Raw genomic sequence first — 27,295 nt, 5'->3', positions numbered from 1 at the left:
AACACTAGATTTTCAGTCACGCACTGCATATCAAAAGTAACTTTCTGACAACAGTTTTTCTGAGATGTTCTTTAAATTGAAGGGGTCACTCATCCAATATTTTTTTTTTTTTTTAAAGAAACAGGAAGCTATCTTTTTCTCCCAAATTTCAGTACCCCTTTTGAAATTACATTTTGGTGCCTGTATGGTGAACCAGAGTCTCTACTCTCTTAAACAGCACAGTAACATTACTCTGACAGCAAAAACCAAATCAAATGAAGAAAGAAGCAAGATACTATTGAAAAGAAGAGGGAGCTCAAAGCTGATCTCAAACCACAGTGTTTTGACATCAAAATAGGATCCAGCAGCAAAAATTAAAACAATTGCTATAACAATTCATACATGAAAACAAAAGCCAAAAGGGAACAATACAAAAGTAACAAATGAAAAGTCTAAATTTAGACTATTTTATTTAGATGTAAAGATCAAACACTAACCACAATGCACTAGACATTCAGGAAAAAAGAGCAAGAAAATTCTTGGTCTTAGTAGCTACCACAAATCCTCTTCCTGATCTAGCAGTTATTTATACAGTAGCATTTAAATATACTTAATTCTTTAGCTATTTAAAACCATTTACTAGCTAAAAGTAATAATTAGCACTTTAATAACTATTCAGGTATTTATTGGGGGAGAGGGGTTGGGAGTATTACTTTGCTTTTCATTAAAGTATATTATAGCATTTAGCAAAAGAAGTTGAGATAGATATTCACTCCAGAGGAGCCTGTACTTTGAGAAGAACAAGTCTGTGATCTAACATACAGAAAGAATTCCAGATTTGATGTTTCACACCCCAAACACGTGCCACAACGTTTGGGCCTAGCACAATCACCAGCATTATACTCCTAACTCAGTTTGTGAATATGTTCAGATTTAAGTCGTCAGTTTAGAAGGACCAAAACTGTCTCAAAGACTTGAAAAGTATGTCAAATCTCGGTAGAGAATAATAAGAAGGTAATTCAGTCACTCAAACCTGATTTCCCACCTTGACCTCCTCACTCTTCCTGATGTGTTGAGTAATATTGCCAAAAACATTTTAAAAAAAAAAGTTTTTAAAATTAGATGTCAGATCATAGATTTAGGCTGGCTTAAGCTTGTAAACATCAGAAATTAATCTTAAGGACTTCTGTATTAATTTTTGCTAGAATGTCTGATAAATAATTTCAACTTACTTCCAAAGTACATCTTTAAATAATGTTAGAAAATTAACTAGTGAAAGAGATGAAATATTCCAGAGAGGAAGGGAAGGCAGGTTGTTTTGTTGGGGGAGTGGGGCGAGAATGTGGGGTGTTGTTTGTTTTGGTTTATTTTCCTTGGGGGGTTGGGGGTGTTAAACAGATCAGAAAAAGTAGGTATTACTATGAGCCTTCTATAGGCCAAGTGATCTGACTGACCTCATACACTCAAGCTGGAAACAACTGGATTTGCCAAACATATTCTAGTTTAGGAAGTTTCTACTTAACACACTACAGTTTACATCAAATTGTAAGATCACTTTAGACACATTTAAAGGTTGCCTAGTCCATTACCAGTGGTTGAAATAGGACATTAGGAATACTTAATGAGGTTTTAGAAGATTCAAAGCTTTGTGTGTCAAGCAAAAGATTACACTATTATAGGGTATACTGTCTAAGCTTGTGAGTTACACCGATAAGACTCCGAGTGCTCATCATATTAAACACTAAACTCTCGTAGTCTCAAGCTATAATGAGACTGCAAGTAAAGGTAAATGGAGCATACCTTCATTTAGATTATATGCTTTAATATACCCTGTAATAAGCCAATTATTCAAGGCTGTTCAGAAGAGTGCCCATTTTAACTATTGATTTTGGACAGGTCTAATAGAGAAAAAAACCAATAAAAAGCACTGAGAAAAACATACAAAATGAGTCAATGATCATTTATTTAATTTTATGACCTTATGGAATGTGTATTAAAGTTCTGCTTCTCTTGAAGAAAGCCTTGAAAAAGAAGAAAACTAACAAAGCAAAAAAGAAAGCAAGTACCATCTAGAAACTGTAGCCACAAGTTCATTTATCAGAAAATCATTAAACTACAAACTATAACAGGTAAAACTTCTGTATTCACAATATACTCACGAAGGCGTCTGCAGTATGAGGAAATTGCATCACATAGCTCTAGACACCAGATTATTCAGGTACCAAATTGTTTTCTTTTCTTTGGGATACCGGGACTCTCACATACAAAGCTCAGTAAATGAGAGCTATAGCTTCTTATTGTTAAACTTATTAAATACCAGAAAACAATATTTTTCAATAGTAATCTATAGGGGAAACATACCATTAGAACTCCCCTGATTGATTGATATTAATACCTTTATCAATGTATATCTGAATGTAACACAGAGAGAGGGTTTTAGGTTGATATGGTTAATTACAGAAAATGCCAACGTCTCTTCTTTACATTTCCAGATTTAAACAAAAAAAAAAAAAATTAAAAAAGGGAAAAGTAACATACAGTGTTCTCAGTGCCGCTCCTGACAGTAGTGCACCTTTCTAACTTTTTGAAAGATGCAAGCAGCTTAGATCTTCTTTCTCTCCAATGAAATCAATGTGAAAAATTGGTTATATATTAAAAGCAGTAAAACTTGCTTGATTACTGCAAGTCTGATATACTGTAGTACCAGAACTAAGATATTGAAAAAAAAAGCATACATTTCATTCTCAAAGGAAGCTTAGCCTAGCATTGCTGTCATACCTCCACAGGCTGATTTTGTGCAAATAGTCCTTGCTTCCTCCTGTCTCTTTCCAGAAATCTATGTTAAAATACTTTATAATCTAAATGAAATACTATCTGCTTGTGATTTTTCTAACTACTGCTTATCTTCACTTGTTGTATTCAGAAATACAAAACCACACGGTAAAAATGTTTCCAAGAAACTTCATTGTTTTCTATGCTTGCATTTGTACTGTACTTTCCCTTTGCAACAGTTTCCCCATATTTTAGAGCATGTTTTTCATGATTGCTCGTAACATCACAGGTATGAGCAACAGCTGGAGTCAAGAGTAAGTTTTCTGGGAAAACTGAAAGTAAATTAAATAACTAGTAACACTAAAATGCCATAGATACTTTAATAAAACACTATCTAACTACAGCCTTTCAAAATAACAAATAAATTTACTTACTTTATTCAAAACAGTTAGAGCACCATAAACCCCACAAAAAACGTACATGCTATTTATTTGTACTCAGTGTCATGAGATGTCATGTATAAAATGTAATGAGGGTTGTAGTTCTCAACCCTGAAATTCTAATCTGAAATAAACCCATTTGTTTAGTTAATACACAAACATGACTATGAAAAAAAAAGAAAAGACAAAAAAGTTCCAAATTCTGTAAGCCAATAAATAGGATGCACACTAAACGTGGGTAGATCACTTAACTTTTTCCTCAGAACTGGAGAGTATAACTGGAGACTTTATTGGAATCAGCAGCACAATCTTCCAAGAACACACCAGTGTTCTGATCTTAGAACAGTATTTCACAATTTGCACATTAAAAGCTTTTAATCACTATCATAAAAAAAAAAATATGAAAAGAGTGAAGTAAATTTAGTAATTTAGGTACATGATATCTAACCCACAAAAGAACCTTTTCCATTAATTTACAGCCTAAGTACTTAAAAATATTTAAATATACTCGAAGATTTAATATTCAGTGTACTATTCTACATAAATAGTTAATAAAATGCTACGATTGTCTTTAAATAAAAATATTCTGTTAAAAACTTTCCCTTATATGAAAGACAAATATAAAAAACTGACACAAACAGGAATCAACTAGGAAACCAGCTTCTGGGTTACAAGATGCCACCTGCTAATTTCATGGAAAATACAAACTTGTTGGAAATAACATTGACCTCACTTTTCCAAAAAAAAAGTGCAAAAAGTCTTTTAATTGAAAGTATGCCTATGTATCTTCCAATTACGGAACCACATTTCTTCAGCATTATTACAGAAGTTCAACAGATGTTACTTTCAAAGTTTGTATTTCTTAGAGTTTTCCCTCCTCTTTCATGAAATCTGTAATAGTTATTCAGTAATACAGATCATTTACTGTACTATGACACACTCTTGTGGTACATTAAGGAATGAAGTGATCAGCCAATCGTAAACAGAGAAAAGAGATTCAAACCGAGAAAGCATCCATTGCAAACAAGTTTTAAGATATAGCATTTCAGAATATTATATTAAAAAGCAAGTGGGAAAGAACTGTAGCATTTATTTCCTCTAAAATGCTGTTGTATCTCACGTACTATGTGACAGAGACTAAATGATGTGATGATGGATTTGCAAGTGAATTCTTGTCTGCATTGGCTAGAGAACACATAAATACCACATCATACTATAAAATTGAGTGTAACTTCACTGCAAATTCTAATAATCTCTTACATTGAAAAAAGATATGTATTTCTGCATTAAAAATAGATAACAGGAAATCTAATGTACCTACCAAAGCTAGCATATCAGACAAATACTGTGAATATAGTTTTAGGCTAAATATTAAAAGATTTTCTAACTAGCATGCACTTAAAACTCTGTCTAGAAAACTTCTCATTCCTTCAGACACTCAGGCAAACAAAATTCATACCATTACAGCTTCTTGAACTCCTGCTCTTCAAAGTCTGCGCTACAGTTTCGTGAGACTGAAGATGATGTAGATTCTATTACAGAGATTCTGAATAATCAGTCTAGTATGCAGATTCATTTATTTTACACATCTTTCACAAAGAAAAATATAATTTATCATACAACAACAATAATAGTATTTCTTTATTATCTGGTCACACATCTTTGTATTAGCCTCAAATCTTTAAATGCTGGAAAAAGGTAAAAAAGGAAAAATAAGTCTGCTTTGCATCAGTTTTGGTCCTTTCAGTACTGATTACATTAACATCTCTAAATGCTGTAGAACAGGATTTTATCTCTCTCTTCCCTTTAGGTTTACATATGCATAACAGTTGACTACCTAGTCACTAGACATCACTGACTTTTGAGGAATTAGTCTAATCTTATATGCATCAAAATTATTTATTATTTCTACTTGTAAACACTAACAAAGCATTCTAATTGACCTGAATATAAAACTATCAGAAGCATCATTATCAGTAAATGTGGTTCCTGCAGCAGAATTATACTTTGATTAAATCTATATGACTTCCCCAAAGACTGAATACAAATATTTCCCTGAGTAACAGAAAAATCCAACTGGTGATGAAAGAATAAGCCTTATATTCAGAGACTGGAGTCTCATGAGTACCAAGAGCTATACAGACAGTCCAGAACAAACACAGTTAGTGGTACAAATGAACAATGTTTTGTTATTATTTTTAAGGAAGTTAAGTACATTATGATTTCCATTTCACCCTAAAGGTAGGCACAAGTTCTAGCAAAATGAATCACAGTATTTTCTTGACAAATCAGATGCATGATAGCCCCTTGACAGAAGAAACCTTTTGTCCTTAATTTCTCTTACTCTTTTCATACTGACTTATCTTTGCCACTGTTGTTTCAGGAAGGCTTTTATTTAGTCCCAAATATGCTTCATACTTTGAGGTTCGGTTCATACTCCCAGATTCTCTCAGCAACAGTAATCTGAAGATCAGAACTGTCTGCTTCCAGTGAATACAGTTATTCTGTTCTCAAAAAATTATTTCTGTTCAAGTGGTTCAGATTCTTCATATTTATTATAAAGCATGCATCTGCACAGCACAGCTTAACTCACTATTTGTCCCCACTTGCTCATTACCTCTTCCATTATTTTGCTGAATAAGGAAGACTCACAGGTGCATTCTGAAAGTCAACTGGTAGCAGCAAATGGATTTTTATCTTCCCCTTTTTCAAGTTTGACCGAGTCCAATCCTCCATTTATCACTACTGTTTCTCTTCCATAGAGCATTAAAAGAGCAATTTAGTTCATACCACTAGATTACTGCTGACAATAAACTTTCTCTCTTGGATTTTTGCAGTTAGGATGATCTAACCCAGTTTGTTTATATCTACCCAGGTTTGCTTCTTTTCACAGCAGCATTGTATGCCAAGATTTCTCCTGCAATCTGCAACTGAGCCTTCAATCCCAGTTTCTCTTCATGCATTCCAGTTACATCTACCCTCCATTTTGTCAGCTTTGATAGCAGCTTTTATTCAAACAATCTTGCTGAACACTTAGTTGTTTTTTCCATCTTCCCGCTGTTTCAAATAGATGACCCAATACTTTGAGATCTTACACCGAATTGCTAGCAACAAACAACAACATTCTGCTCCACATATATCAAGCACATTGCAGCCAAATTTTAAGTGCCACAAGGCATTACACCACACGATCAAGGAACTGCAAAGATAAGCAGTCACCCTAAGTCATCTCTTTCTAGCTTGTTACCCTTGCAGCTATACGTATGCTTTTACAATTTTAGAAACAAGCATTTCTATATCAAAGGACAAGTCAGATTGCACAGCAGGAAACATTTAGTCTTTACAACTGTTAAGCTGAATAATAGAGCAGATGAGGTTTTTAAGTTTCCTTACTCAGGTGCTGTTAGAGGTGAGTAAGGTTGTAGAACCATCTTGTGAGTTAAAAAGAAAAGTAGAGGCCCACTAACTTGTAAAAATAGGAAAAGTGGGGAAGCAAAACCATAAAACAGAATAAAAGCTGCAGAATATGTTGTCCAATATCTTCATTCTCTTAATTTAAATGAAACTGAAAACAACAAACTGATCCAGAAGAAGAATGTATCGGAAAACACTATTTCAGTGTAAATATTTAACTGTTGTGCCAGACAATAACAATAATTAATAATTAATAGTTAATAATAATAATAAAAAATAATAATAAATCATGCAAACATGTCCTGTCCTATTAGGAAAGTTTTCAGAATGCTGAACTAGATTATATCCTACATAAAAGAGTATTTTGTTGAAACTCCGATTTAACCGCCTCAAAAAAATCCTACCATTTCAGATCAATTCAGCTCTCTCCATTGTTACATAATCTTCAGAACCTGATTGCTATTAAGGGGGGGGGGGGAACCCCATCTACAGGACATTTACAAAATACACATCCTTTATGGTGATGTTTATGTCACAGAACATATTGAAAGAGCTCCGTTTTTTAAAAATGAATTGTTCTTGAAATGAATTTTCTCTGAATCAAGCCATTAACTGAGAAACTAAACGGTAGATTTTCTAAAGGACAAAAAGTAGTGCTCATGGAAATTTAAAAGCTAATAATTTTCACCAACAGTGACTTTGAAGGTTTGCCAAATAAGGTTTCGTTAAACATTTCTTTTCTTGCATTTAAATTATTTTTCTTAGGTCACAATGAAAAAAGGCTACAATAAAAACACTGTTGTAATGAAGATTTTACTACACGCAAATATAGTGTTACCGTTAGTCAGATATAAATGCTTGTAACATTAGATTAGAAATTCATCAAAAGCACTTAGTGCATAAACATGTAACAAAAATAAAAAGGAGGTAAAACCCATGAAAATAGGTTTGTAGTAGCTGTATAGTGTTTTATACTTTGTGTGCGATACAAACACTAGCAAATTAATTCTTGCAAGATCCTTGCTGGTATAGGGACAAACATACGAATTGTTAAAGTGAGTATTTTCAAGTAAATAAATAAAATTATTAGATTGAGCAGGGGCACTGTGATGACCTCCTTTAACTTGCATTTTAAGTTCCAAACCTGTTTTTCCATTCCATTGGTATTTATGGTTTAGAACTTACGATACTGAGCAGACTTTTTTTCCTCTCTGATTACATGAAAATAGTATCTATCTCCTCTAAGATTTTACTTATTCACGTTGTAAAAACACTGTCTACTAGAAATCAATAAAGGAACACTCTTGTTGTTTCTACAACATCAAGCCCTCGAAGGTTTTACCTACCAGAGTGTTGTGAAATGGGAGCAGAGTGCTTTTGTTAGCCTGAATATACGGTCATATTTTCATCAAACATGAGTTGACTGCAGACTAATATTGCATTTTGGGTAGAAATTGGCTATGAAAAAAAAAAAAGGATCACTTGTTTGAAAGAAAAAGGTAAAGGTGAACTACAGGAACTACTCCTTCAAGGCACTTCACTGAGGAGAAAGGAAAGCACTCAACCTGTTTTGAAGCTGACAGGAAATAATAAATAGTCTGTGTGTAGAAAGTAAGAACCAATCACCTAATAATAACACATACTGCAACTCTTCCATAAAGCAAAACAATTAAGTTAAAGTAAGTTAAAATAAATTAAAATTAAGGTAAAATTCATACTTTGATTAGGTACTTACTTACAAGTGCTGTAACAAACTCTTCAATAATACCCTTCTGCTGTCTGACAAAGCATTTCCTAACTGCAAATAGAAGTCAAAGTACCCTTTCGAGCAACAAAAGTTTTTCTAAAACTATTTATAACATCTACTAACAGACGGCCTCTTTTCTACAGTCCTACCAGAATACTGATCTGCTGTTACTGATAATTCTGATGTACTCAGATTAGGGTACTGATGAGGGGAGAATTCATCCTAAGAAAATGGCATAGAAAGAGATAAAGGGGAAAAAGATGCCACAATTTATAGCTCCAAAAAGAAACAAACTACAAAATAAATGCTATTGTCAGGTTATTCCAATCATTAGTATGATAATGCCCTCTTCAGGTTTTCCATTTTTTGTTTGCCACATATTTGTGGGGTTCCAATAAGAAAGTCACGTTTTAGAAGTTATTCGCATCCCACTTCCTTAAGTCAATTTAACAGTCTGAACTACTGAAGGTTTCTCCTATCCGTGGTAGGACATTAAAAAAAAAATTAAATGAAATGAAATTAATTTTCACAAATTGAGTCTGCTTTGCCTGTGCCAGTAATTGGCGAGAAATCTCCCTGTCTTTAACTCGATGCACAAGCTTTTTCATTTTACGAGAGAGTGGCTGGGTAGGCATCTGGCTGTCAGCAAATGTCAAGAATATATTCATTCATGGATTCTTATATATCAATCTGTGCATAACAAATATATTTGATACAGATACCTAAATAAGATAAGAACAGAGATCATGCTATCTGTTAAGAACAGAAACAACTAATAAATTTATCACCGATGCAATAGTAAATATACCATCTCTTCCCTCAATGGAAAGATGACATATTAAAATTGCAAGATACCATTGACATTTCAGTGCTGTATAAAAGCGGTTGGTTGGTGTCCCTTGTAAATGCCTATAACATCTGCATTCTTCAGAAAGAAACTTTTTTTCCTTTTTCATTTTATATGCAAAAATCTTTTAGAATAATTTTTGTTTAAAGGATAGTTAAGGTGATACTGCAAGTGTGGTGGTGCATTCATACCCCCCCTTTCTTCCCTGGGCCACTTGTTGATCTGGGCCGCTTGTGGATCTCAGAAATTTCCATGAAACCTCGTCCTTGGTGTATTGAAGTCTGGCGGTTGAGCGCTCCTTGACTGTATCAGAAACTCTGCATAGCTGAGGCTGGGAACATCCTCCTACTGCCTGGCCCAGGTGTCCAGTAGAACAACACCGAAACCTTGAGAATTTTTTAGTAATTACCACCTGGGACTGTGGCCAGGATGGAAATTTACAGATGACTAAAGCCAACCATCTTGCGAACCTATAAACGGTGGTCCTAAGTGAGGCCCTTTGAGCTCCCCTGGACCGCTACGGGCTGCACCAGCATCTCCCTCTGAGTGGGAGCCTCTCAGAGCTTGCGATCTTTCAGGCCTGCGATATTCAGAGGACCGCTAGGTCCTGGGTGAGTCCCTTTCGAAGCTCAACCCTTTTGCCCCTTGAGAGGCAATGCCTGGACATTCGACGTGAATATTTCTTCACTGAAATCGAGGGGAATTTTTAACAGGTACCTTCTGTATATTTTTATATATATATATGTTTCTCTGTGTGTGTGAATTAATAGTAAGCATAATCTGTAATTAAGTTGTGATTGTAGTAGACTTACTAACTCACTTTGCAAATATTGAGTTAGTTAATGATTAAGCGTTACTAAAGTTTGTAAATGATCAGTTGATAATTAAGTGTTGCTAAATTGTGAATGAAACCTAGACTGCTGCCAAACACACATAGTCCCTGAAATATAAACCCTTAGATGATTTTCCTTTATATGTTTCATCCATGTAATAAGTAATAGAGTGAACCTTGCCATCGAATTCTGTTAGGCCGCACCTTTATGAATCTCTATTAAAATCACTTTCTGCTAATTTCTTTGGCGGTGATTCTATAAGCAACCTCTAAACCACTCATTCGCGACAGCAAGGCAGCCAAACTTAAGCACATAGCAGGCTTTACTTCTATGGGTACACAGTTTGTAATGATAACATGAAAAGGTAACTCGAGTTATGCAGTGCTATGTTATTAGCAGAAGTTATTAGACTATATTGTTAACAGTCTTACAAGTTTATAATAATAAGATTCTATAAGAAGCACAGTTTGGAGCAACTTCTGTGTAAAATCCTCTTTCAGAGGAGGAAAGTATGAGGACACCGGGCTCCACCTAATCCTTCAGGTGGCTAACCACAAGTTCTATTGCTTATGCTGGGTAGGCTGTGGTATGTCAAATACAGCACGAAACTAATTCATATTACTGATTTGACCTTTTTGCTAGCATTTACTCTCTTTTCTGGTTTAAAATGTTTAAGACTTGGTTGGCACCATAGCAGTTCAGGCCTTGATGGTTTTTCGTGCAGAGTATACAGGGGAGAAAAAAAAAGAAACAGAAAAAAGAAAATTAGAGAGAACTATATTGACCTTTTCAAGACAAGTGCCAACAGAGATAGTACTCCCACAGAAGTGCTTTATTTCTGAATAATCAAGTCTGGCAGGAGCTCTGGTGTGATGGGATCAGATCCTGCCATCTCCAATAAGATTAGGATGAAAATCTGTCCCAGTTAATAAAAAAAAAAAAATAGAGAGAGATCATGGAATCTTTCTCTCTCGAGTTTACTAGATCAGTTCCCTTTAATATCTAGAAAAGAAAGAAGCGTAAATTTCTAATTTTCCATGCCATCTCCGATTAACTGCAGTTATCTGCATATTTTTAAAAATAATGAAGAATTTAGGAGTGGTTTCTTGTATGTTTGTTCTGCAATTTCTAATTCTCATTTGGACTTTAACACTTTAAACATAACAGTTATGTAAAAAAAAAAAAAACATTCCTTGGATCAAGTCAAATCAACTTATTAATAGGGTATTTATAAACCCAGCACACTAATTAAAAGGCATATATTTCAGAAAACTACTACCTCTTTTATATTTTGCATACATGAAACAAATTGTCATTTTGTATTTAAAACACGGAATCATAAAATCATTAAGGTTGGAAAAGACTTCTAAGATCATCCAGTCCAACCGTCAACTCAACACCACCATACCCACTACACCATGTCCCTAAGCGCCTCATCTACACGTCTTTTAAATACTTCCAGGGATGGTGACTCAACCACTTCCCTGGGCCGCCTGTTCCAAGGCCTGACCACTCTTTCAGTAAAGAAATTTCTCCTAATGTCCCATCTAAACCTCCCCTGGCACAACTTGAGGCCATTTCCTCTCGTCCTATCGCTAGTTACTTGGCAGAAGAGACCAACACCCACCTCGCTACAACCTCCTTTCAGGTAGTTGTAGAGCGTGATGAGGTCTCCCCTCAGCCTCCTCTTCTCCAGGCTAAACAACCCCAGTTCCCTCAGCCGCTCCTCACAAGACTTGTGCTCCAGGCCCTTCACCAGCTTCATTACCCTTCTCTGGACATGCTCCAGAACCTCCATGTCCTTCTTGTAGTGAGGGGCCCAAAACTCAACACAGTATTCGAGGTGCAGCCTCACCAGTGCTGAGTACAGGGGCACGATCACTTCCCTGCTCCTGCTGGCCACACTATTTCTGATACAGGCCAGGATGCCGTTGGCCTTCTTGGCCACCTGAGCACACTGCCGGCTCATGTTCAGCCAGCTGTCAAGCAGCACCCCCAGGTCCTTTTCCTCTGGGCAGCTTTCCAGCCACTCTTCCCCAAGCCTGTAGCGTTGCCTGGGGCTGTTGTGGCCAAAGCGCAGGACCCGGCACTTGGCCTTGTTGAACCTCATACAGTTGGCCTCAGCCCATCAATCCAGCCTATCCAGGTCCCTCTGCAGAGCCTTCCTACCCTCCAGCAGATCAACACTCCTGCCCGTCTGCAAACTTACTGAGGGAGCACTCGATCCCCTCGTCCAGATCATTGATAAAGATATTGAACAGGACCGGCCCCAGTACTGAGCCCTGGGGAACACCACTCATGACTGGTCGTCAACTGGATTTAACTCCGTTCACCACAACCCCCTGGGCTCGGCCGTCCAGCCAGTTTTTCACCCAGCGAAGAGTGCACCTGTCTAAGCCGTGAGCCGCCAGCTTCTCTAGGAGAATGCTGTGGGAGACAGTGTCAAAGGCTTTACTGAAGTCCAGGCAGACCACATCCACAGCCTTGCCCTCATCCACTAGGCGGGTCACCTGGTCAGAGAAGGAGATCAGGTTGGTCAAGCAGGACCTGCCTTCCACAAACCTGTGCTGGCTGGGCCTGATCCCCTGGCTGTCTCGCACATGCCTTGTGAGCGCCGTCAAGATGAACCGCTCCATAATCTTCCCCGGCACCGAGGTCAGGCTGACAGGCCTGGAGTTCCCCGGATCCTCCTTCCAGCCCTTCTTGTAGATGGGCGTCACATTGGCAAGCCTCCAGTTGTCCGGGAAATGCTTCCAAAGATTTTTTCTTGGTTAGAGATTGCTTTCTTGTACACTCCATACAACCTCCTCAGTCTTGGAATCACCTTTGGCAAACCACTTCAGGCACCCAAAGGATGACTTTAAGCAACATGAGCTGGTTCTCTCTTGAGTTATCCTGAACACATATCCCATTTTAAGCTTAACTATTACAGTCTCACTACATTAATTACACTTATTCACAGACTTTCATCAACTTATTGCTATATCTTCTCCACACCAGTACTCTTCAAAGTATCCCCACAAACCAAGTACATTTCTTACAGGTGTTTCATTACTTTTCTCCTTTCTATAAGTGAAAAGGCCAAGCATTTGCGTATAAAAACTTACCTTATTTCAGCATTGTAAGCCTTAAACATAGTAGCTTGAAGCTACCCCAAGTAAACAGGCACTCTTATATCCATGATTAAGAACCTAATAAATGCCCTACTGGGTCTGACCAGTGATCCCCCTAGCCCAGCACTCTCTCTCCAAGAGCTGCAGTAAGAGATGTTACTTGAAAAGACACTATGCCAGCCTTATCACTACTTATAATCCATTCTCCTCACTTCCCAAAAGAGGAAGCTCCTCTTCCTACAAACACTAGACTAGGAATGTTACATCCTTTCCTATTTCTTTTGGATCTATTACCCCTGAATTTGTCTAATGTTCTTTGAAACTGCTGAATTTTTGAAGTTGACACCAAGTGGTCCCACCAATTCCCTAGCTAACTTCATTTTCAAAAAATCAAATACAGTTTTCAATATCAGCCAAAGTATCCTTTGCAGGAAATTCAGAATTCTAAATATATGAGAAATATCCTGCTTACATTTATCTAGCTACATTTAATGTCTTTTCCTGTTATCTTCATTTGGGCAGGCCTTCCACATTTTTAATGTTATCCTTTTCCCTATGATACTGTCTTTATCTTTCCTATTGAGTCACACGCATTTTTTATCACATAGCTTCACTTGGGCTTTTTCTGAACTACAATAGAAAGTTTATTCAAATCTTTAAGATGGCATTTTCAGAATAGCCTCTGGGTTGCTAGTAGGCATGGGTATCTTGCTTTCTTGACCATCTGCCTCTTTTATTCAGTTCCCTGTCCTGAAGTTGAATACCTGTATAATAGATTTACTTGGATTGTTCTCTCCTGGTACAACATTAAGATAGTGATCATTCCCTCCTCCTCTCCTACTCTGACCTCCTCGGTCCTGTGCATGACTCAAGCTCATTCCCAGAACAGGTCCCTTTCACGTTGGTTACAGGAATATTGGAAACAGTAATTTGTTGCATCCAAAGCTTTTATCTTCTCGTAACATCCTGATGAGGAATCGATTCAACCCATATGCAGGTAGTTAATCTCCCACTTTATTGACACAAAATTTGCAGCTTCTCTAGTCTCACTTAACATTTTCTCATCACAAAAATCATCTGATCCAAGAGCTATTAATACTGTATAATATTATATTATTAGAAGGAAATTCCATTCACAAGGGTTCGCACAGTAGGCTTCTCTTCCCCCCACAAGATTTTCATGCTGCTACTCTTCATGCTACCATTTACGCAAACTGCCACTCCCCTGCCTGTATGTCTAATCATTCTGGCAAATCATACACCAGTGATTTTTCTCCTTCCATCAGGCTTCCAACACATCTATTATAAAGCGGTTGTCGTTCAATAACGAGCATTTTTGTTTGTTCATGTTATCTTTTAGGCTTAAGATAATATAAAAGCACATATAAGGCTTGCTCCAGTTCTGCTGCTCAGTATTTCACATACCAGTTAACTTTAAGTCATATATTCTGTTTAATGTTTTCAAAGAATTATAGTAAGAGATTCCTTTGATACCATTGTTGCCAAAAAGGCTTTTCACAGATTTTCTTCACTGATCTGCAACCATGACTATAATCCTGATAAATCTTAAACACTTAATATTTCTTATTTCTTTCTCTTTCAAGTCTCTAACTACCCTTCATACCAATCCTTCTTTTTGCCTTTAAAAAGAAAAGCTATCAGAAAACCAAAGATCATTCATGCAAACCATTCACATTCATAATCTTATTTTCAGAACTCCTCGATCACTTTTTTTTTTTCCTCTTCCCCCGCCCCCAGCCAGGGAGAGAGCCATGGAGCATACCTTACTTCCACACTGACGTCTTTAGGGCAGTGATTTCACTCCTTACTTTCATTCTTTTAGATGCTGACACAAAGCTAATGATTTGAGGGTTCCAGAATCTTTTGTTTGTTTCTTGGGGCATCTCACAATAAACTCTCATGTTTTCTTGCAAATATTTAAATGTATTGTCCTGGTTTTGGCTGGGATGGAGTTGATTTTATTCCTATTAACTGGTATAGTGCTGTGTTTTGGATGTAGTGTGAGAATAACGTTGATGACACGCTGATGTTTTGGTTGTTGCTAGATAGTGTTTGCGCTAGTCAAGGACTTTTCATCTTCCCATGCCCTGCCAGATGTGCAGGGGGCAGTGGCCAGGGCGGCTGGCCCAGCTGGCCAATGGGCTATTCCATACCATATGACGTCATGCTCAGCATATAAAGCTGGGGGAAGAAGAAGGAGGGGGGGGTGTTCGGAGTGATGGCGTGTGTCTTCCCAAGTAACCGCTACGCGTGATGGAGCCCTGCTTTCCTGGTGATGGCTGAACACCTGCCTGCCGATGGGAAGTGGTGAATGAATTCCTTGTTTTGCTTTGCTTGCGTGCGTGGCTTTTGCTTTCCCTATTAAACTGTCTTTATCTCAACCCACGAGTTTTTCTCACTTTTACCCTTCTGATTCTCTCCCCCATCCCACTCGGTAGGGGGGGTGAGCGAGCAGCTGCGTGGTATTTGGCTGCTGCCAGGTTAAACCACGACATGTATGTACACTTTTCAGTCATAATCAAATCTTTCTCAAGTATTCACATTGAAAATACTCCATCCACGTTCTGAGCTGTATTTCCAGACTCTGAACTAATATCCTGCTCCCATATTCCCTGTGTAGCAGTAAATCTATATGGTTTTATGACAAAGGAGCTGACTTTTCGTTACATCCTTGCGTACTTCTTTCATATATATAAACTTAGATTTCTTTAAGATTACAAATTTATTCTGAGACAAGAATAAATTCTGAGCCAATAAATAAATTACACTTTGTCTTCAGTAAGTTGCTACAAGAATACCATCGGCAATTGATGTTTTGATACTTCTCATTGTTCCAGCTCAAGGTTTTAATTTTTATAAAACACATTGCTTTCACAAAATGGTTCAATTTCTGGAGAGCTTTATAAAGCTTTATAACAAGTAAAAGAATGAAGAGAAAATACCCTATACCACCCACAGCCCTTTACATGGACTCGTCATTATCATCATCACCATCATTATTATTATTAAACAAGCAGCACAGTGAAAACATTTCCTCCAGTAAGTTACCAAGACATTGTCAGCAGGTCACAGAAGTGATTATTTCCCTCTTCTCCCCTTCTCTCTCCAGGAGAATTATCTGGAGTACTTTTTCAGTTTGGGGCTCCCCACTTCCAGAAAAATATAGATATATAGAAATAAGTACAATAGAAAATCATCAAGATTATTAGAGGGCTGAAACGTAAGACGCAGACAGAAAGGCTGAGAGAGCTCTCAGTCTTGAAAAGGATAAAGGGCAAGGGAACTTTTACTGCTGTCTCAAACTACTTAACAGAAGGCTACAAATAAAAGGGAACCAGATTCTTCTTGGAGGTGCACAACAAGCAAGAGGCAACAGACACAAGTTGCAACAAGAGATATTCCAAGAAGGTGTTATGAAAAAAAATTTACCATAATGGTGACTAATACGGGAACAGGCTGTCCATCCATAGATCTCCATCTTTAGGGATATCTCAAACTCAGCTGGACAAAGCCCCAGGCAACATGAACTAGGCTGACTCTCCTTTTACGAAGGTGATAGGACCAGATGACCTCCAGAGGTCTCTTCCAAACTAAATAATTCCATGATTCAAGAACGTCTCTGACATGTCTCCAGACATCCTCAACAAGGGTGATTATTTTCTCCAGGTATAGTCTTTGCTCCATGTTACTACTAACTATTTTTCCTACGCTCTCAAGCTAGACTCTCTTTTACTTTTTTATTCTTGCAGTAATGTTTCTTCCATACCTCCATAACATCTTCAGTTATTTTAATTGCTTCAATATCCATTCAGAATCAACATCATTTATAACTTCTACACAAACATCTGCTAAAGCTTCAAATCTATTCTATACTGTTCTGTATTCCTTTTTCTAGTAGAAATTCCTCAGTGGATTATTTACATACACATAAGACTTTCTCTTCCAGATCAACACTGAAATACTTTTGGCACATCAGCTGGCAAAATGCAGCAACTGAACATTTAAGTACTTCAATCTGATTTTAATTAATCAGAATAAAATTCACTTAAAGCATCATTGAACATTCTGGTCCCTGCTTCCACAACTAGATACTTCTTCTTACACAATGACTTCAATGAAAAGAGTGCATAAGCAGACCCTTCAACAGAGTGGAAACGAGCTCATTCTTTGCATGCCGTCATTTGGCTATAGAATCATTTTCAACTTCTCATCTTTCTAGTTTTAGAGACAAAGCTTTAGGAATAGTCAAGGACTGTTCCCAAATTGAGTCTAGTGAATAGCCTCCTGATTCTACTTTAGAAAGCATGGTGTTAAATCTCTTCAAGACTGAGACGTGAAGAAAACTGGATGTCTCCAACTTCTTTGGCAAGTTTTGTTATAACCAGTAAGTTATGTATAAGCTACAAAGAAGCATCCCCTCTCTCCATGGTCATGAGAACAAAAACAGTTACTTTGCTGTCCTTCGGAATAGAATTCATGCCCTTAGTAAGAGACATTGAGATGCCTGGTGCTGTCTACTTATGTGTTTAAGCATTCATGCAAATTTCTTTAAACTACTCACTTGAACAAAGATGAAATTTAGTTCCATGTTGCCCTTTAGACACCTATTTGCTGTTCTAAATAAAATCTTTAGTATCTCCACTTCCTTTGAAAAATTAAGAAGATGGCACACTTATATCACCCATGTGGGACGAGAGAGATTTCAAAACTTTAAAAAAAAAATAAAGCAGTAAGCTCCACCTGTAAAAAAAAAATTAAATTCGTCCCTGCAAGCTACAGCCTTTTAATTGCCTCCCCCTCCCCCATGTTTGGTATAAGAGTATACTTCATTGATTTTTCAACTGTAGATCCAATAACTCTCTTCTATTAGGTTTTGTCAAAACAATGTATTCAGTCCATTCAGTTAAACTTTGAAGGGATGTTAATCTTGTTAACTCTAATGTTCTCGGTGTCTCTGGAGATTCACAATCGTCTTCTGAGCCATTAACATGTTTGGCCTGAACATCATCTTGTCTCCCAAAGTCTACTGTTTAATTACACATAGGAAACAGTAGTGGCTTTTAAACCTTCCAACCTGTTAATTCAGGGAACATCCTTGGGAATTCTCCTAACATTATAAAGGCACCACAATTATCTTTTAGACATATTCTAATAGATTAAAGAGAAAATGTCAATGGTTTGTGAGATTTTCTTGCCTTTTTATCTTTGTACAACATGGTTAATATTATTAAGTATCAACAGTAATAAACTGTAATACTCAACTCAATACTCAATACTGCTAGAGCATAAAAAGCCTGCTTTGACAAAAGCAGAATAAAGTTCTTGGTTATGGTGAAAAAAAAAATTGGATAATACACACCAAAGCATACCAAAAAAAATTGAAGAAACTCAAGAATACCATGCACTATATTAAATAAAGATATCAAAGTGAAATTTGTAAAACAAACTAAAAATATAATAATGCCTTTTCAATTTGAAAAGCAATTAATCATTGCACCCCTTTGACTGCCCCGAAGTATTAAGTCTCTGATGCCAATCAAGGAGGGGGGCGGGGGGAAATGTGTCAAGAAATAACAGTGGAAATACAGGCATTTTATATGGGGCAGAATAACCTAAACTACTAGTGAGACGACTTACTCTCCAGAAAGGGAGAAAAGGTTTAAACCAGGAATACTTTCAAATATTTTGCTCCTCCACAAGGCTTTAAAAGCTGAAGAAACCAAGCAAAATATCAAAGGAGATCAATGTTGTTACAGGTTTATCAGAAAGTCAAAAATTTCATTAAAAGACCCTCCTCCTTCATGGAACCAAAACACATTAATTATATATGCATTCTGAGGGTAAACCCATAACCTTCTGAACTCTAGATTAGGTCACAGTATTTTATTAAGGTATTCTGACAAAATTTTATAAATACTTTCTCAAACATGACTGAACAAAAGTCTGTATCATCCAGAAGCATTTCTGAGTTTTTTTTTAGTAAGGTTTTCCTTATAGGTCACACAATTTTTGTCACCCTTTAAGTAAAATAGCTCAATATTACTGCTTTAAGCAGTCTGGGATTTTCAAACTTTTTTCTTCACACGTTCCACTTAAAAACCAGAACATTAATGTTATAATCTGATTTTTTTCATATCGTATTTAAGCCCCAAGATTTTAAAGTTATCTCTAAAAGCTGAAAATTAAAGCAATCAATTACTTACCCCTTTTTTGACAACAAAACGTAAGTTCCAATTTGCAAAACATGTCAGCATTCTCGTACTTGTCCTCTTCCACCTTAACCCAAAAACAGGATTCTGTCATTTCCTGAGGCCTGATCTACAAGACAGAGACAAAACAAAATTTTATGAATTAAATTATTTTGATACTATGCCGAGACTGTGCTCTGTAGAGTCTAAAGCAAATGAAATACTTAAGAGCTCTGTAAAACATGTGAACTTTTGATATGTAACTCATCTTTAGAATTGTTAATATATTTCTGATTGAAAATAATAATGCTTAGAGTAAGTGCTTTTGGACAAACTGATTCTAACAATACAAAGCAATACAGACATCATACTCTGTAATCCAAGTTCTAAATGTAGCAAATTATATTTGCTCTAGATTTAAAACTTGGGTAAACTTTAAATAGTCTCTGAACACAGCTGGTTTAACTAGATATTAAGTACCTTACTTTTTAGATTGTAGCTTTGATTGCTTCATAAAACTCTGAAAATCTTTTTACTGACTTATTTTTGGTCTAAATAATTATAGTTTCAAAAACTCAGTAGATTGATAGTCCTGGTATACTTGATCCTGTCACAGTGGAGAAGAAAAACAAACAGGCTCTGTATTTTTTTCAACCATTAAGTTTACATAAGTACATTTACACTAAGGACAAATGGGTAGACCTGCAATGCTTCTTCCCACAGTCCAGGCTAGATAGATGCAAGACATTTGTTTGGAAACTGTATAGCTATCAGTACAGTGCAGTGACTAATCCAATGTAAACAGTTTGCTAAAAGACAAGGCACAGTAGAACCCAGGAAGCATGCTGGTATCAAGGTTGTATTATTCTAGACAAGAAATTACTTTTCCAGGCATCTCAGAAAGTCAACAGATACTTGCCCAGATGATTCCTGAGCCAGTGAAACAGTTTTCGGAAAACAATGAAAACTAAAGGCAGAAAGTATTCACATCTTACATAATTTTAACTAAAGTATCAATTGCTCTATATAGTCTTACTCCTGACAATCTATTTACCCTAAGCTCTATGTAAGATTTTACATCAAGGGTTTGCCTTTAATCGGTACTACCTTGGACCAGTTGAGTCTTTTCATGGTAACCTCAGGTCTGAATTCTTTTTTAGGCTTCATTCCAAATGGCAAAGTACATGAAGATGGAGACCACTGTGCTCCAGGCAGGCCTGGCAGAGGCGGTGGTGGAGGAGCACCACCAAAAGCCAGAGGAATTCCCAAGCCAGTCAAAAGAGGTAGAGGAGGAGGGGGAGGCGGTGGTGGTGGAATTGCTCCGTTAAAAGGCAGTGGTGGAGGAGGAGGTGGCGGCAGTTGACATGGTCCTGCAGCTTCCAGTGGAACAACAGATGCATCTCCACGTGTTGATGGTAGAAAACCAGGTGGCAAGGAGCCATACTGATAACGAAAATATTCTTATTCAGTTTCACATTTTTTATCAACAAAATGCCATAACAATCATAGTTTATAGATTAAATCCAGCAAGCCAATTGAGTCAGTGCCATTCCTCTTGTATAGGACAATCAAATGTGAATTATAGTGAGGCCAACATGCTTTTGATTTCATAATTGGAAGTCTCAACATTCGAAGCGGACATTCAGACCAGGGGGTGCACGCCAAAAACAACAAACTGAAATGCTACATCCTACTTGTCATATTTCACTGATCATGATCTAAGAAGGATCTGGTAGGTGTCTTGATGAAATTTTATCTAGACTACCACGGTTTAGCTCAAATTAAAAAAATAACATCCTAGTCTCTAGTGTTCTTACTTATCCTACAGATTACAGAGAAACATTCCGAGGACATAATAGCAGAATCTGAAGAGATTAGTAATTCTGTTGAAAAACACATATTTTCCAATATAGGAGCATTCTCATTCTACAGAATTGAAAGCAGAAAGTAATGATGAAAAAAAAATCCTTCCAAAAAATACAGCTGCCTTACACACCGACTTCTTATTCTATATAGTAAGGACATCTATACTGTATCATGATAAGCTTATTAGCATTTCAGTAAGTCTAAAAAAAAAAAAAATTATTTCTGCTATTTGAAGAATGTTTATTATAGGCCTTCAAACATTAATAAACAGATACCTGACAAAAACAACAAAAGAATAAATAAGAAATATTTACCTACTAGTGATAGTATTAATCAACTTTTCAACTGATAATTATCAGCTGAAACAATCCATTTTATTTTTAAAAACTGGAGGGAAATACAATAAGCAAAGGATTTAATATTTTTAAAAGGAAATAGCTGAATATCAATAAATACAAATAAATACATGAACAGCAGTATTATGGTTTTGAATTTCTGAACATATGCATTGTTTACACTGACAAGTAGACACTAAATAATTAGGCTGTAATAACGAAAGAAATACATGAACAAATACCAAATACAACAAAAGAGTAAAGCAATGAGACCAGGAGAAAAGTAGTCATAAGAGGTGGAAGTAGCCATGCTAAGTAGCAACTGATGCCATATGGAAACCAAAGATTCCTCTTAAGACAGATTTAAGAGTACTAAGTTGCAGTAATCATTTACTTGATATTTACAAAACATTCCAAGTATCCCATTAACAGTGGGATAATTTGTGATATGATAATTAGGGAGCATAATCATATCTTATGCTCACTGTCTGCACATAGAAAAAAGTTATATTTAATACAGTGAACAAGAGAAAAAGTAAAATAGGAGAGAAAACCTATTTCACTCACAAAAAGTTTTTAAGTAAGTTTTCAAGACACACACATTAAAATACTTCCTTAATGAATGATATATAACTCTCGTTGAAATTATTTTTTTAGAATGCAACAATTTCTGTAATTGTTTTTTTTAAAACTTGTTTGAGTTTGACATTGACAGTCAATTCTGACCAGAAACCTGAGCTAGAATGACATTTTTAAACAGACCAAAGCAAATTTTCCTCACTAAGAAAATTAAACAAGCTCAAAAGTATAAAGAAACCTGTGCTTCTTATTCCAGGAAATAAGACACAGGAAAAATCACTTGGTCACACAGTCTCCTTAAACAGATTTTAGAGCTGAAGCAGTTACAAGTTAACTCAAGTATTACTCTCAAAAATCTGCACTATTCCTCTCCATCACATTTTAAAATATCTATTTATGCTTCAAAATTGAAAAATTATCAGAAAATGTTCTTATCCAGCCACAGGTTCTTTCTTTCACTGCTGGATATCCATGGTAAGGCTTCAGCAAAGCAAACTGCTTAATGAATAATTTCCTGTGGAGGGATAAAGATCACAGTGATGAATGCTAACCTAAAAGCATAAGACTTATTACCCTATGTGGTTAATTACTTTGGAAATCTATGACACTGAAAGTAAAACCCAAACGAAACATAAGAAACTACTTTAATTAACAGATCTCAGGCACCAAAAGGATCATCTGGGAACTCAAACAGCTAATTAATGTCACACTACAATTCTTTGTGTAAAACATAAATGAAGGAAACTAACAGGCAATAATAATTGATAACAAGGATTCCTTGAAAAAAACCTTCAACTGTACTATCAGAATCTGCAAAAGATGCAAAATGAATTCCCTTTTAAAAACAATACTTCATACATTCATTTGTGTTATACCTGTGATTTAAAAGCTTGTAATTCTGCTTCAAGTTCATTGATTCTTTCTTCTTTTTTTTGCAGTAGGGCCTGGGTCTCCTGATGAACTACAAAATCTTTTTCAAACTAAGAAAAAAGAAAAAAAAAAAATTGTTGATACTAGTCAATTCTGCATAGTGTTTTAGATTCCAACTTTTCCTTTTGTGTTTGTTAAAACTCATGTGTTAACAATACTAAGGACATATACAACATATCTGCTATTCTAACTTCCATGTATCCACTGAATGGAAGTACCATCTCTATTACCATTACAAGTCTTTACTATACGAAATGGCATAAAGTACTTAATGTATTTTAAGTTGGAATTAGACTGAGTAGCTTAAAAAAATTAGGTACAGTAATATAGATTCTGTAGATACAAATGAGTCAATTCTTATTCTCCCACTGTTTATCTTGTTAAAGAAACTGATACTGTTCAAATAAAGTATTCAGTTGATTTTGGGGAGATTTGTACATGAAACCTTAAAATAAATAGTAGAAAAGACTCTCAGTTAAGGTTAATTACTTTATATCACTTTTCTGTGCTTCCTAGTCCACAAGAAACATCCAAATACCCACTTAAACATAGAACTAACAGTAATTTGAAGTTAAAAACTTTGCTACATTCATTTACACCATTCATGAAGCTATTAAGTAATCCCCTGTGTCCGTCTTATGATCACATAACTTAAAAATTACTTACTTTTCTGGAAAGTTCAGAAGCCCTCTCTTCACATTCTTCTAATCTCGCTTTATCTACACAAATATCTTAAAAAAATAAACAAACACACTTGCACATATACAGGGAACACAAGATTCTTAATCACATGAACAACTTTAACTTGGTTTTTGGAACATATAAAGAAGTATGATACTGTGATCATTTCCAAACATAGTACTTACCTACTAAGTGGCTGAAATCTATGTCTAATCTTTTACGATACGTGAAATCTGGGTCTGTTCCACTTCGATGTAACACTATCTGGGACACACACTCTTCAATTAATTTGAAATACTGTGGACTAAAGACAGAGATGAGTTCTTTTACAGCATATTTATTTATTAATGTATACTTAAAATCTTGTCTATGAACACAGTAAGGTCAAAAAATTTGGGGACTTATTTCCATAGAAGGGTAGGTGCAAACCCCAAAAATCTCAAAGAACAAATGCATCTGGCAGTTTATTACACAAGAACAGTTTACACAAAGGCTGAAAAAACAGTGGACAAAGATAAACGATTCTTATATTATAAACTCTGCATCTCTCCCCCTATGTAAATACAGAAAGGAAGGACTCCCTCCTGCTTCCTCCCAGTAAAGAGAAGGCCCTTGCTTCAGCTTGATCCCTTCTGGTTTTGTGACTTTTGTAACTATGGATGCATTGCAGCCCTGCTTCAGTAACACGAATGAAAAGCACCTTGTTCTAAAATGCTGGGGGGTATGACAGCTGGTCACTTGCCCAGAACATGCAAGCTGTGAATTCAAACCTGTTCAGGTGGAATAGGTCTACCACAGGTGTACCCATGTCAGGCAAGCACTCTTAACCTTCAAGGGTTCATCTGTGCTAGACCTTGCCTGAAATGCAAGGTTATGCAGAAAACAGACAGCTTTCTCTCCCTGTTCAATTCATATCTGGTTCCTCCAGTGTTTCCTCAAAAACAACACAAACAGATTTTAGAAAGTATTTGGCAGCTTCAAACATCTAAGATTTTATTAAGTATTTCCCTGTAATTTATCTGACGAATTTTCTAAGAGACACTAACATGTCCACATCGACCTATAATGTATATTGAAAATACTCAATTCCCAACCAAAAGTTACTCTAAATTAAGCATATGTTCAGATTTCTGTATGAAGTGCACTTCTGTGCATACTTGGTTTTGTCCTTTGCCTCAAATACACCACAAAATTACAATGCCACTACCATGATTTATAACCGAATAAGAGACCTGTCCTGATCACTTATACTTGCAGTCAATAAGGTTCAGATCTGAACAAAAATAGTTTTCTATGTTTATATATACAATTGTATCCTAAGCAGAAGAGATAGAAGCATATAGATGGCATTCTTATTCAAAGTTGATACTTCTGAACATGAGTGCACAAAGGAATACTTAAGAACTGCAATCCGCACAGGAAAAGACTAAACTGTATCATTAAATTTATGGAAGAAATATTCTATTAATCACTAAATGACAACAAAATCTATAATTAACATTTAACATTGCATTAAACATACCGTATAAAATAATCATTTCTTATCAGCAAAAGATGTTGGAGAATAGAAAGAAAATATCCTTCAGCGCTAGTGTCCTTAACTGTATTCCACACCATGTTGTAAACATCATTTACTTCAGTAAAAGTGTTAAGGATAGTAAAAGCAAGGAAAAAAATATTTCAGTCAAATGTTGACTGATAACTTTTTAAAATAGAAATTATACCAGAAAAACGTCCATTATACACTTTATTTTGTTCATGTTTCTCTTGCTGATATCAAAAGGATATTCTAGTTCAGATCTAATATCTTCTAAACGATGAGAGAATTCGATCATGTCTTCTTCCTTATGCTCATTGAACACTTTCAGCTGAATATCTAGTGCTTCATTCTTTATACATTTCAATTGCTGCAAAGAAGAAACAGTAGAAAAGCTTGCAAAACCAGCGGTTCCATATATAAATAAACCTTTTATTTTTAATAACTTCCGTAAGTCTGTTATTTTAAAGTTTAAAGTTACAAGAACTTAATTCTTGTTAAATATTCAAAAGGTAAACATGGCTTAAGCTTGGCTTAACAAGTGTCTGCACATGTTCTAAATCAAAGTCCTAAAATGCTGAGAAATCGACATGAAGTTCAGAGAGCACACTTCACCTTTTCATTCTTATTTTAAGACTGATTCTCATATCTAACTGCTCATGCCCAGACTTAATAAAATACCTTTGAGAATAATTTATTAGAATTTGTTCTCCCATTCTCCCTCCCAAGCTCAAATAGTCCAATAATTTAAACAGTAATGCAAAGAGAGACTACAAGATGCTTACTGGCAATATCTCTTTCAATCCACTGCGCATAAATTCATTTCTGATGTGAAGCCTAAAATCCAAGTCATCAGGAGATGTAACAAGAGCATTGATGAGCTGCATGCAAGCTACCTATAACAGAGGAAATATAAAACTATTTTATTTCTTAGATTTCAATATGCATCACAGTCAAAAAGACATAACGAACTGCTAATTAGACATTACATCATGTCTAATTATCAATCTACTGTAATCTTTTAATTAAGATACTTAAATTTCTTATCAGCCACAGGAGCTATAAATACCAAACTCTAGTTCACAAATTTCCATAAAAATGAAATATTTTCTCACTCCATTGAATTTTGTCATTTTATACAAATAGCAAGTTCCTTTAATAAATGAACTTTAGCAGACAGTAAATATCTTGATAAGTATAATTCTCAACATATAAAAATCAATGTAAATATACATTTATCTATACATATATATAAAAAGTTAGTGACATAATAGAAACAATAAAGGCTAAAGTCTGTGTGGACAGTGGAAAACGTATTAGAAGACAAAATGTTGATTAAACTAAACTGAGTCTGAAGAACAGAATGGGCTTTTTTCCCTTCTTTTTAAAAATCTTCCCTCTTTAAACATACTGAGTGTCATAGAATACTTCACAGGAACCAGTACTTCAGCTCAAAAGCAAGTATCAGGTCAACTATGATGCCTGTATCAATCTGTGGTTAACTACTGAGTAGTCTCTCTTCTGAAGAATCAAGAGATTCACCTTGAAAACCCATAGCAGCAGGAATTCACTGTCTAGATTCACAAGCCTTTAGAACAATGGCAACTTATGATTAATCATAAATAAGGATGACAACAGCCATTATTTTCTTTTTTTATCCTCTTTATTGTTTGCACATCTTGCTTCAATGCACAGGAAATATGTTATTCATGTATTTCCAGCATTTTAAGGGGATTTTAAATGCACAAGTCAATTAGGATATGTCTTCTGGTCTAATATACTATGTAAACACATTAAAGCAATCTGGTTCAAATACTTTCTCTGTTGCAAAGCCTTTTATCATCTAGAAAAAGATGATGTATTATGGTCAGGCAAAAAGTGATACCGGGAACATACTGTATCAGTCATCTTCAAAGTATGTATAATTCCAAGTAGTGAATTTACATACGGTCACCAGAAGAACTGGATGGCCAAGCTACTTTGATATAGATTCTAAGAAACAACAGCACTCGT

The 27,295-nt window shown here is 35.8% G+C and overlaps 1 protein-coding gene across 1 annotated transcript in view; it reads right to left on the bottom strand.

Moving 5' to 3' along the window:
- Positions 1 to 27,295, bottom strand: part of DIAPH3 (diaphanous related formin 3) — a 247,827-nt gene that overhangs the window by 162,265 nt on the left and 58,267 nt on the right. The window contains exons 10-17 of the mRNA XM_075139146.1: positions 26,068 to 26,178; positions 25,534 to 25,652; positions 25,268 to 25,384; positions 23,931 to 24,049; positions 23,731 to 23,795; positions 23,010 to 23,114; positions 20,462 to 20,797; positions 19,370 to 19,484 (exon numbers count right to left, since the gene is read on the bottom strand). Of these exons, the coding sequence (XP_074995247.1) occupies positions 19,370 to 19,484; positions 20,462 to 20,797; positions 23,010 to 23,114; positions 23,731 to 23,795; positions 23,931 to 24,049; positions 25,268 to 25,384; positions 25,534 to 25,652; positions 26,068 to 26,178 (1,087 nt within the window). The remainder of the gene's footprint in view (positions 1 to 19,369; positions 19,485 to 20,461; positions 20,798 to 23,009; positions 23,115 to 23,730; positions 23,796 to 23,930; positions 24,050 to 25,267; positions 25,385 to 25,533; positions 25,653 to 26,067; positions 26,179 to 27,295) is intronic.

This window comes from Calonectris borealis, chromosome 1, assembly GCF_964195595.1.
Source record: "Calonectris borealis chromosome 1, bCalBor7.hap1.2, whole genome shotgun sequence".
Taxonomy (NCBI): Eukaryota; Metazoa; Chordata; class Aves; order Procellariiformes; family Procellariidae; genus Calonectris; species Calonectris borealis.
The sequence above is the reverse complement of the archived record's forward strand: the minus strand, read 5'-3'. Positions and strand labels throughout refer to the sequence as shown.